This window comes from Perca fluviatilis, chromosome 10 (genome assembly GCF_010015445.1).
Source record: "Perca fluviatilis chromosome 10, GENO_Pfluv_1.0, whole genome shotgun sequence".
NCBI lineage: Eukaryota > Metazoa > Chordata > Actinopteri > Perciformes > Percidae > Perca > Perca fluviatilis.
Genome location: NC_053121.1, coordinates 9,921,681 through 9,934,620, shown reverse-complemented (window position 1 = coordinate 9,934,620; position 12,940 = coordinate 9,921,681). Strand labels below are relative to the sequence as shown.

General features: G+C 39.9%; 1 protein-coding gene across 1 annotated transcript; it reads right to left on the bottom strand.

Annotated features, from left to right (window-relative positions):
- Window positions 1–382: 382 nt before the first annotated feature.
- Window positions 383–1,486, bottom strand: LOC120567422. The gene has a single exon (XM_039814385.1). The coding sequence runs from the start codon at window positions 1,484–1,486 to the stop codon at window positions 383–385; it is 1,104 nt and encodes a 367-aa protein (XP_039670319.1).
- Window positions 1,487–12,940: the final 11,454 nt, after the last annotated feature.

Sequence of the window (12,940 nt, the reverse complement as noted above, 5' to 3'; positions counted from 1 at the left end):
GTTGTTACTTCCATGTCCACAGCCTCGTCTTCACTGGGCCCATGTGGCAGTTCCGAGTCAGTAGTCTCCCCGGGTTCTGAATCCCCACCGTTCGCGTCCACTGCAAAAACTTGAGCTGCAGCAGAAGGTGAAGAACATGGCTTGGCAAGGTTAACCCAGACTGTGCTCATTTTCCTAACCTGCGACTTACGTTTTCGGGGTTCCCGGTTTCGCATCTTGTGAGCTTCGCTCCACAGTTTGGAGAAGGCTGGACAGTCTCGACCAATCAGGACAGGAACTGGGAGTGTCTTAATTACTCCCACTTCGACATCGAAGGTACCCTTCGTAGTCTTTAACCTCACCAGGGCAGTTGGGTATTCCCGGGTGTCTCCATGGACACAAACTACAGGAACCGGTTCCCCTTGAGCAAGGTGTGAGGCCGAGCACTTCCCGAATCAAGCAAGGCTTCTACATCACACCGATTGACTGTTACCGGGCAGGTTGGTCTGTGGTCTCCCTTCTCCCCAAGGATTGCAGCGAAGTGCACCTGAGGGTTGCTTGTAGACCCCGCTGTGGGCATTGGCTCATCGGACTTGTCACACTGCCATGAGATATGGCCCACCTCGCCACAGCGATAGCACTGTCGAGATTCAGGTTTCAGGAATCCACTTTGCTGTCCTGGTGGGTTAAACCCTCTTCGTTGGGAACTAGAGGGAGGGCTATCAGGTTTGGGCTCTTTTTGGCGGACCCAGCTGGGCCGAAGGGGAACAGAAGCTGAGGGTTCTTTACGGGGGAGTCGGAGCATATCGGAGGCTGCCTGATACTGCTCAACTGCTTCTACTAACTGCATAGCGGTTGTTAATTTCTGGTGACTGATAACCCTTTTTGCTTCATAGGGCAGAGCTCTCAGATAACGGTCCATAACCAGGGTTTCCACTATGGCGGCTGAGTTGTTCTTCTCAGGTTCTAGCCACCTTTTGGTAACTCGCATCAGTTCATGCAATTGGGCACGGGGCGTGGTCCCCTTTTGGAAACTCCAATTATGGAAATGCTGTGCTAAACTAAACTTGGTCAGGCCATGTCGGCTCAAAATCTCCTCCTTTAGCTTGTCATAATCATGTCCAATGCTAGCCTCTACATCTTGAAAGGCCTTAAGAGCCTCCCCTGAGAGAAAAGGGGCCAAGAGTCCTACCCACTGTGCCTTTGGCCACCCTTCCCGGATAGCAGTTGCCTCGAACGCATGAAGGTACGCGTCCACATCATCCGTCACTCCTAACTTTGGAATGAAATCCCCCACCTTGAGTTTCGGCTGGGTCTGTTGAAGCTCCAGTTCCTTGAGTTGATTTGCCTTTAATTGCTGTTGCAGCAAGGCCGCATTAGTTTCTTGCTGTGCCCTCTGGGTCTCCACCAGCATCTGCAGTAGTTGCTCCATGTGTGCCTGGGAGTCCTGTGTGCGAAGTCCTGAAAAACGTTCCACCAAGTCTTCAATATATCCGGGTTCACTCATCCGTCTCTATGCACCTACTGCCCGCATTCTCCACCATATGTGATGCCATGAGAGGTGTTTCTTTGTGGCAGGTGGGGTGTAGGGCAGAGACAAGCAACAAAGTGGTTGCAGACAAACAGAGGTTTTATTTTCAGCAGTCTTTTCAGAAAATTGTCCAACAAAAAATAGTAAGTCAAACACAAAATCGTACTGGGAGTAATCCTACTAGGTTTAGCAGCGTCCCAGTAGCTTAGGTTCTTTCCCCTAGAACTCTGCTCCTCTCCTCTCTGCCTCTGCTCTCTTTGTCTTTTTCAGTGCATGCGCACCTGCAGTAATCAACAGGCTGGGCCTTTGCACCTCCCTGTGCAGTGCATTCTGGGACTTGTAGTGTGGGTGGCGGCCATTTTGCCACTGGGTGGCCACTACTGTAGAGGACAATAGCGTCCCTCTACCACACGTCCCCTTGTGATGCCACAATGTATATATATATATATATATATATATATATATATATATATATATATATAACAACAGTCATGGGCTAATCAAACTAAGAATAATGTGCTTCTTTCCAGATGTAGCTTATTTTGGCTAAAACATGCCAGAGCTTTTTCAAAATGCATCTGCATTTATAAAACAAAAACAAGAAAACACCTTAAATGTAATGTGGGAAGCTTAAGGTTTTGGAACAATGCTATATTAACAGAGCAAAACATTGGAATGGTAAAATTAATGTGCCTGGTGTACTGTAAGTTTAAACATAGACCTGGTGGTTCCAAAACCAGGCTGCAACACTGCATCCTGGGGTGTACTGCACTTGAATATCACTGGATTGGTGATAACAAAATCAGGCTGCAACACCACTCACTCAAGGAATGTAAAATTGAACTGCAAACTGCATTTATAAAACAATTCACTCCAAATGTGCCATGGGAAGATATGTTTTTTGAACAATGTATTATATTTCAACACATTAAGTAAAATGCAAATGTGCCTTGTACTGTGAAGTAAACTGTAAAAGAAAATATCACAGGACTTTCACTGGATCACTGGAAAATATCACTCAAGAACAATGAGCTCTCTTCACTGGTGGAGCTTAGTTTTCAAGCTTTGAGCCTTTCTTGACAGTTCAACTGCATCCACCTCCATGATTATCTTTTGAATTACCTCAAAAGTGTAGCGGAGCTTTGTAGGGTACTGCATGTTTAATGCATAAAAGAGTCCAAACAACATTGCCGACGCAAGAGCTACATTCTCAAGATTTCGAAGTGCCACCACACCCTCGATGACTATTCCGACGTCAGAGGGTTCGCTGTTGGCAGTGTCTTTCACAACATAGATCCCCACTGTCGTCATCTCTATGGCACTGAAGAAATGGGTCTCAGCCATGTCCTGGTGAAAGGAAAGGACAATTATTTAAACTCAGACATCATTAGGACATAGAGCATCTTTTAAACTACACCAAAGTTACTTCCAACATTACTTTTTGCATAAAGTAACAGCAGACACACTAATGTTTTGTTTGATTAACTGAAATTATTTGTTATTACAGAGACAGTTAAGTACCTTAAAATGTACCGTTTGGTACCGTACTAATACAGAATTTCAGATGACCAGTACCCAAACTCTAGCCAACAAACTAAAGGGGGCTTTCACACCCCAATGAACCAAAGTTCATGTTTTGATATATTTGGTTAGTTGGCTCTTTTCGTCGGACCAGATTTCGTTTGTTTGGTAGGTGTGAAAGCCCCCTAAGTGTATAAAAATGCAGTACAAAATGCAGCACAAATTTTTTTGGCTACAGTTGAATTCATAAAATGTGCCAGGGCTTTTGTGATCCATTTTTTTTTAACTTATATTTAGATTTTGTTTGCTACCCTGGCATAGGAATTTCATGGGATAGACATCCTATTTCTATTTACATTATTTTAAGTTAAAGGGCAAGCTAACTTGTATTGTTTTGTTAAAGCAGATAAAACATGTTTGTAGTTTACATTTAGATTACAAAGTATCTTCTACTTGACTTCTGTCTCTGCCCATTCATTTATTTTATGTAGATGTTTTTTCACATGTGCAAGTTCAATTAACAGCAAAATTACAGCTAATTATGTGGTTGTATAGCAACCAACAAGAGCAGCATATTCATAGGTTTCACGTGACGTCACATTCTAAGGAAAACGCTCCCTAGGAGGGTAAAAAATACATTTTCCGCTGCCCGCCAACCAGGAAGCAAGTGATACACTGTTACTTTAAATTAGTTATTTTCGTGTTGCCAAAATGCTGGATGGTAGTTGTGCTTTGATATACTAATTGCAGAAGAGACAAGCCTGAGCTGTGTTAGGTGAGGGATTCCCCGCAAGGTAAACGTAAAGAATACCACAGTCGAGCCACAGGCAGGACATGGCGCTTTTGTATGACAGAAATGCGGCAGTGTATGCCGTAACATGGATCGGAAGTGCCTTTTTTCTTAAGTTGAGAGGTGATCCAAATAAAATGTAACTGCTTTTGCGGTTGGGGGGAGTCGTTTTGTGAACCGCTATGCAGATCTGTTGTTTTGCCCTCCAGGTCACCGTGCATGTCACATGACTGAAAACTATGAATTGCTTATTTTTATATTTTTTTTAAAGTAGGCTTCAACAAAAAGGACAGTACTGTCTGATCTGGGCCTAACAATGTTACACTATTACTTCACTATACACTCAACACATACTCCTGCACGAGATGATCAGAATCCTCGTTTAGGTAGATGCAGAGTCCTTTGATGACACATTCCCGAACAGCATCAATGTCATCCTTAGAGAATAAAACAAAGCATATGACTGCATTTTAACACAAAGCTGTTCCAAGTTACAGATATTTTTTTTATTTGAATGCAAAGGTAAAGACATTTCATCATCAATTGACTACCAATGGACATAATACATAGGTTTGTTTGATTTGTTTGCCTAATAATAAATTACAGTAGACAACAATAACATATTTCAAATAATTACTTATTGGCGTACTTAGGACTTTAAAATGAATTTAGTATTTGTCCCTAGTGTTTTTTATTGATGTTTAAGTAACTTGCTACTCAAGTAATTTTTTCAGTAAATCCTTTTTTACTCTAAGCTTGATTTATACTTCAAAAAGTATAAAAACTATGTTGTAGCCTACGCTTAGCCCAACGTGCACCACCCAAAAAATGTTACTACATGTCGCAGCGATGTGGACCGCAAAACTGTAATTGGTCAGCTCGATAGCCTTGCAATGCCTCCAAGCCAACAGGAAGTGCTCCATCCTTTGAAGTAAATTTTCAGAATTTGATCTATTTTGTCAACAACATTTGAAAAGTCTATAAGAGCCACACATATATAATTTTACACCCTTTAAGTAAGCGAGAGCTAAACAGGAAGTTAGCCTGTTTTGCCGGCAAAAGTCGACACAATGGAAGCTGTAACGCTACCACCAACTAGCGTTTTGGTGGTGTAATTGCAGAACAATGCCGAAACCAACACACAAGTATAAATGCATGGCTATGGCGTAGACTTGATGCAGAAGTATAAATTAAGCTTAACTCAAATTATTATTCTCTACCCACCTCTGCCAACCTAATCCCAACATGGGAAAAAAAATGCAACTGAAAGTTAAATAGTTAGAATTCTTACCGTTACCATGGCAGACATGTCTCTCAGCTTCTTTCCCTGCTGCCCCGATCTCTTCTCAAACACCTTCAGCAAATTTGCAGTGAATAGGTCCAACTGTGAGAGGAACCTTGACTGTAAAGGCATGGTGGTGATCCGTTTAAACTCTGCATTTATCTGAAACATTAGTACAGGGACATGCATACAAAATATTAGACCTAAAACTGAGGTTGGGAAGAAATATAATTTAAATGTGGTTCAACTGAGTAAGTTATTATGTCATTATTTCTTGCTGCAACAATCCCTCTATTTGTCAAATACCATCTTTATATTTTCATGCTTCTTTTCCTTAGAGAAATTTCATCTTTAAGAGTAGATCAAATACAGTATTTCCAAACATGAATGTAGTAAACTGTGGATGTATAAGCATTAAAATATGCCTGCAAGCCACATCATTGCATGCAAAGTGGAGCCAAGTTTTAGTCTAACCTTAATCTACCACACAAGATTTCACAATTTCACAAAAGATTTCATCGTCTCCAGGTACTCTTCGCACTCCCCAAGTGGAAAGGAAGTATAGTAGGCCACTTCACCTCTCTTTGGTTTCTTAACGTCAAAGGCAGGACTACGTTTACCATCAGGTTTATGTTTCAAAGCATTTACACATACTTCAGGACATCCTACTTTCCGGAGATGTGTGCGGTAGTTGGACAGCTTGTATTTGAGGCTGGTCTTCCATCCTCCATAGCCAGTAGCTGAGCCTCTCTCTTGTAAACATGGATGCCTCTTTATGAGCGCCTCAGCAACTTGGTCAAACTCCCTGTCTGTGGGACTATCGCTTGTATCAACCTCTCTAATATATCGGACTTCAGCTTTGGATTAGGAATGAGCAGGGTCCCCTTTTCTCTGAAAGCTGCGTCGGCTTGTTCAAGCTTTAACTCTGCATCATATGAAAAACGAGGAACATAAAAAAAATCTAGCCACGAAGACCTTGAAGAGGTGGCCTGTGGCGATGAGAGAATTATGGTGCTATCATCAGAAGAACATAAGGAGTCATCAGTGTGAGTGGTTGGTGAGTCAATGTCAGCACAGTGATCTCCACCGAGAGGTCTGCAGGATGTGTATATGACCTTGAGTGTGGCTTTGTCTTGTACTTCTTCCATAGAAGTGAGGTTCATGAATTCGTTGCCAAAACGTGTATCCATAAACTGCAGTCGAAAGGATTGGTTTATTTTACATTGAGTCTTTATCTCAGTCTCTAGGTCAGTTACAGTTGAAGATAGACCAGAAGGAAACACCACCCTCTGACAGCTGTCTGGCCCCAGGATTACTCTGAGAATCGCTGTCATGGTCTTACTATGGTCTGTTAAGAAAAAGAACAATAATACATCTGTCATCTGAAAGAGTAAACTGTTGAGATCAAATGTGCAAGAATGCAAGTTTGTCAAACACTATGCTAAGGAGGAAAGACATCCAAGACATAAAAAACATATAGACCAAGGTTATTATAGTTTAGCATTTTCTAGTTTTAATTTGTTTTAAAATGAGTTTGCTGTTTTTTTTTTTAAATGCTTGGTTTTAGTTAACTTTTATTAGTTTCAGTGTACGTTTAATCTTTCTATGTATTATGGGGGACTCTGTAGCTTTCTCCCGACTTTCACCACCAAGATGCCAGGCGACGGGCATGGACTAAAACGGGCACAGCTAAGAAATTTGAAGAGATTTCATTTCCACCAGAAATATTAGTCTTATGTAGGCCCTATAAAATAAATTGGCAAAGACGAAAAGTAAAGACATTACTTTATAATTTGAGTTTATTTTTGATAGTTTTGCAAGCAAACAGTTACAATTATTTTTTTTGTAAGGACTGATTTTGATTTCAGTTAACTATAATTTTTTCACACACCTAGTTATCATTATTTGGTTAGTTTTCATTAACGATAATAACCTTGACAGACAAATTTAAGAGTGTGCCCTCATGTTCATGTTATGTATCCAATCATCGTGTCCAACTTATTACCTTACTTTAAACGCAGATGGATCTCTTCAAGGTCATCATCCGCGCACACCCAACCAGATAGGCAGCCAAGGGATACTCATCAACCAGTTCACAGACCTCAACAAGAGCAAGTTCTTGTGCTGGAGATGGAGTCAGCTCATAGGCTCCATAGTGCTCTCTATACCATCCAAACAGCAGTTTCAAAACAAAAAACAATCTTGAATGCAAAATGCATATTTGATGGATTTCCCCAAACTCATGCAGTCCACCTTCAGACCCATGGGCAACTACCATACCTGCCCTGTAGTTTATTCCCTTGCTCCAAACATTTTTTGAAAGGTGTATTTCAGATAGATCAGGATATCTTTGTTTGAAAGATTGAGCCAACTCTTCCTTCAAAAACCCTAACGGGACAAGAGATGCATTTGACACATCCAGAATTGGTTTATCAATACTTGGAGACAACAAGTGATAGCCGATCATATACTGATGTTTCACAGCCAGAGAGAGGGGCACATTTTTAAAGCAACTCGTGCGTTTAATTACCCTTTTAAAGAAACTGTGCTTTGCCTCAAACCTCATGGTCCAAAGACCCACAAGAGGCCCAAACAACTTTATTAGTTTTGGATAATGTTCTAGATAATGGTGTTTGGGCAGCAGTCTATCCTGTGGAAACACCTCTTGATGCCTTTGTCTATGGTCAGAAACTTTGCTTTCAAGGAATGCAATAGACTCATCGTTGTGGACTGGGGCAACCACAAGCTCCACGATCTGTTTTAGATCCAACAAGACTTGCCATACAGGATCATGCTCAGGAATTTGGGGCCCAATTAAAAAGGGGAGCAATCTTAGCAAGCTCCAGTTTTCATGGGCATTACCGCCTATGGTTCTCCTGCTTGACAGACAAACATGAGGCTTATTTGTTTTGTCTGTCCACTTGTATGGAAAGTGAAGAATGGAATTGTTGATATCATCCAAGCTGATATACTTCTTTGATATTAGTATTTTGAGACAACTTGCAATTTCAACAGGCACAATGCCTTCAAAGAGGTCATGGGCAATGTCAGGAGGGTAGTCACTGACAACATGAAAATGAGAAAGGGCTTTAGTCAAAGGACACGCTCGTTTAACTCCAAAACAGTTACTGCCACTATCTAAGGCTGCTTTGACATGAGTGCCGTGTGTTTCTTTTGTTCTGAGGATAAAGGTTTCTGATCTCACCTCATTCAATGCAATTTCTGAGGCTGTTGCAGTACAAAAACGACAAAAATAGGGGCCTGTAAAACTCTCAACAAAGCCTGCTATTCCGTGAGCTCCTAAATTGTCTGCAGGAACTGACTGAACGGTACCTTTAAGCGATCTGCCCAGTTGTGGAACAAATATTCCATTAACTTCCAAAGACCTGAGATCTCTAACAAGTGGTTCTAAAACCTTGTCATAGCCATAGCACTTGACATCGTCTGTTTTGCACAACAGTGCTAAGTAGATGGAGGTCAGGAGGAAGGTTACTCAGCACCCAATACACAGCACAAAGTTTGTGTGTTTTACGGGAGGTGCCTAGAGGGTTGCAGACCTCGTCATCAACATACAAACTTACAGATAGTCTTAACTCCTCACCTGACAAAAAAGTGTTTAGCTTAAAATGCAGACCATCCCTGAAAGACCTGTACACAATTTCACCTGAAGTCGCTGATTCTGTTTGGTGATTACAAACTATCTTATCCAAGATATCTTTCCTATTCAAAAGCACTCGTAGTGATTCAAGAATGGGGACATACTGAAAGGTTTTGTTCTCTTTAGCATCCAAAATATATTCAACTGGTTCTATTACATTAAAGTTTGCCTTATAATACTGCTTACGTTGATATGCAGAACCCAAAGTCCCACCCTTAGCTATGGCTTTATTTATAGGATTCCCTGTGCATAAAGCAGTGGTTATTTCATCTATGACATCTCTGTCAACCTGAAGGTTGTGCTTCTGAAAAATATCAACTATAACACCATCAGTGTGGGAACTTGACAAAAAATCACGGATTGCTGTACTTGGTACATGAGTAAAATGTTCCAACTTTAACAGAGCTATTTTATTACATTTGGAAGGTCTTTTGGGGCATCTACACTGGAATCTGGTTGTGCATCTAAGTATACCTCACCTATATCATCGTTTGAAGTATTTTCAGCTGAATTTAGGGAAACAAAAGTGGTAGATGTCACAATGCCTGGTTTAAAATCTTTTAATGAATAGGAATTGTGTGTTCTGCTTTTGTGGGATTTAAATGTTCTGTAGATATTTGTTTGAAAGTCGCAACCTAAAAACATGCAAGTTACAACCTCATTTTTCTTCAGGTGTGCATTAATGTGAACCCAGTAATCCCTTTCAGAGACAAGATCCTGAAAAAGACTAGAGCTAAATATACAGCTATCTGTTTGATGAGAGGTTTCAGCCACATGGAATCTATTCAAATGAATTAAAAGTGCATTCCATGTTCTAAAAGTGCACGGGCAGGTTACATATGCACATGGAAATCTATTATTATTCCCATAAAAACTATGTTTTACCCGATAATGCTTTAATACATGGGACCTACTTGGTAAAACTGAGGGGCAGGCTTTACAATGCCACATTCACAGCATTTTCTGCATCACTCGTCACTGAAAAAGAGAAATGAAAAATAAAATAAATAAGGATAAATCAAAGAAAGGTTTCACATATATAAGTATTTCTAATTAAAAATAAACATGCTGTCAAATTATGAAATATCAAACAACAACAACAAAACATATTAGGGGTACTCCTATCAGGATTTTTGGGGAAAATCACCATTTCCTGCACACAGAATTGTCCGAAACCAATCACTGTGTCTATAATGAAGCCTGTGGAATTATATTTTTATTTAAATATTCTTTACAACAATATATATTACGTATTCAAATTAACCTTTAAATGGCCAATACAACCAATATAAAAGCAGTAGTTTAACCTTCTTGCAAAAAAGTGATTGCAGCCTCTACTTATTGACTGAATAGTTATGTACTGATCCAAATGTGTCCGCAAACAGACCATCGCACCCCATATGAAAAGGCTTTAGAAGCACGAACGTTAAAACAACAACACCGACTTATTAACGGTCGTCAACAAATTATTTGGCAGAAAAACAGAGAGAAAGACAAGGAGAAGGCACATACTGGATTCTCCTGCTTTCTATATTATAATTTTTAAAGAAGCTTGCTATATTCTAGCTGCGGCTGGTCAAGTTATTATTTAACGGCAGGCCAAAACGGCCCATAGGCCACTGGGAAATCTCTCTTTACAGACTCCCTCCTGTATTTAAACATGAAATAAACAACAAAAAGGGTAGTCAAATTTGTAGGTTGCACAAGTTGTAAAAAATACTGGCACTATCTCAAAAAATTGTTGCAAAATGCGAGAAAACATTTTAGACTGACATTCTGTGAGAAAAACTGAATAGCCTACTACAGAACCCTGCCCTGTGAGGCAAAAAATGTAAACATTACTCACCACACAAACGTGAGCCCACAGTGAAAGAGCTGACTCCACATGACATGTACAGAGTGTGAGTTTAGTGTCCATCTGCAACAACAAAGAGCAAGAACATAAATTAATGTTACCATGAAATAATTAAAAAACTAGACTATATGTTATATAATGTTAAATCATAAGCCTTTCAAGTTACATTCTTCCTTATTTAAGATGAACAGCTAAGAACCAATTAAAAACACATATTGTAGATTAGGTGACCCTTTGTCTTTTCTAAAAGGTTAAACTTACTCAAAATGTACCATACAACTAAAAACATTAATGCAGTTCCTGGCAAAGCAGTATTTTGGGTGTTTGCGCCACAAGTTTTTTTTTCTCTACAGTTAACCAATAGACTGTATAACGTTAAAACACTTAACGTTACCCAGGAAACACAGGAAAATACAACTGTGCACTTGCTGAAATGAAGTATCTCTGGCTAGGAAGGAACTTTCGACGCGCGTAACGCGTCTTTGCATTGACTTTAACATTGAAATCACTCGCGTCAGACGCTCTATTCGCGTCTGGTGAAAACGCACCATAAGATGGCGGCCCCACGGCTCGTCCGCGCCAGGCAGTAACGTTAGCGGTCGATAGGGCGTCTACTCTCTATAATATCTGGTTAAAACACACTTCATTCAAGTTCGACAAAAACTAAATAAAACTCACCAAAACCGTGTTCCAAAAATCACCAATTTCAGTTTTGCTGCAACAAACCTGTCTGTAACTTACTCTGAGCTACGCAACCGTTTGTTGCAGGTGTTTAACAAGCGACCAAAGCGGTCCGCGCATTCACACTTTCATCTTGTAAAAACTGCTTTTTTTTTCTGTGCTGTCTTCGAAAATAGGGGTCTCACATTATTTAATTGCTGTTACCAGCAGGCTATTAGCAAAGCATACTTAAAGAGTTGAGCTGAGCGATGGTGGAATAGACCCAGGGCGAGTTGAGCTGTAAGTTGCAAGTGGGACTGGGAACGTTGAAAAAAGCGCAGACTTTTCTTTCTTCTTCCCGAAATGCATTGCACCCGTGCGTGAATATCTTGAGCTAAAACGAGAACTGGTATTCACTTGATTGACTTACTTTATCCCAACATGAGCTAAATATGTTCATGCACGCTTTCTGCATATAACGTGCAGTCTACACAATGCTATAATGTTTTACTTAAGAACATAAAATCCTTTAGTAAAACATACTAAATATAATTTGATAAATCTTACAGGTGACCAGTCTGCCTTTTTTCAGTGTAGGCTTACTTTTCAGCAATTGAAATGCTAGTTATACATTGATTAGGAATGGAAGTATCTATCTGTGCCAAACCTAATAATTGCTTTTTTTATTTCAGGTCCATCACCTTAGTCTTCTTGGAGGCAAAATGCCTGGAGACGCCGTCTGGAGGGTGTTAAGAGCAATTGCACTCAACTGTGTCTTGAGTCAGTACAGTTTGAAGAGAAGGAAGGGGAAAATCAGTTTCCAAGAGCTAAATATTTGCAGTGTCATCATTCAAAAGTATTACATTTTGTAAGACTCACTGCATTTACACCTGGTATTAAGATGAGTTTTCAGTGATCTGATCGGCTAAGACACAATACCATTATTAACATTAATGTCACATAACGTATGAGCGAGTTAGAAAGCAAATGAAAAGGATAAGTTGGGCAGCTACCAGCAGTTTTGGTACAACACAAAACTGTTTAATGCACAGGTAGTTCCAAGTCAGTTGAATCACTGTTTTATATGAATGTGCTCTTTAAATTTAAAGGTGCTAGGGATGTAACAATATATCGTGTGATATGCAAAAATATAATCAAATAGCTTTGCTACTGATTCGCTACATTATATTTCTCAGCAACTAGCGGTTTACATCACTATTTCTAATTAAACGCATAGCTTCATCGTTAATATAAAGAGACAGTAAACAGACACTGGTACAAATCTCTCTTTCTCTTATGAAAATTTAAATAAATGCTAATAATTCATTCAAATAAATGTAATTGTATGCACTACTTTATCTCTGTGTCTGATTAAAAGCGGACAGAACATGCTAAACCTAACGAGTCATAACTTGACAAAAATCACCATAATTTTTAGTCTCCCAGTAAAATATTGTGCTGCAAACATCAATAATAGCTTTAAATGGTAAATGCTGGCAAATTACCCTGATATAAGTGGGATGATTCACAGCTAGCTTTCCATTACACAATTTGAATGCACGACGCTAAGGCAAAGAACCACCCAATGCAAATCAGAGGTATTCAGCAGTATTCATATCAGCAAGGATTGACGGTACAGCTTTATAGTGATATTTTTAACACAG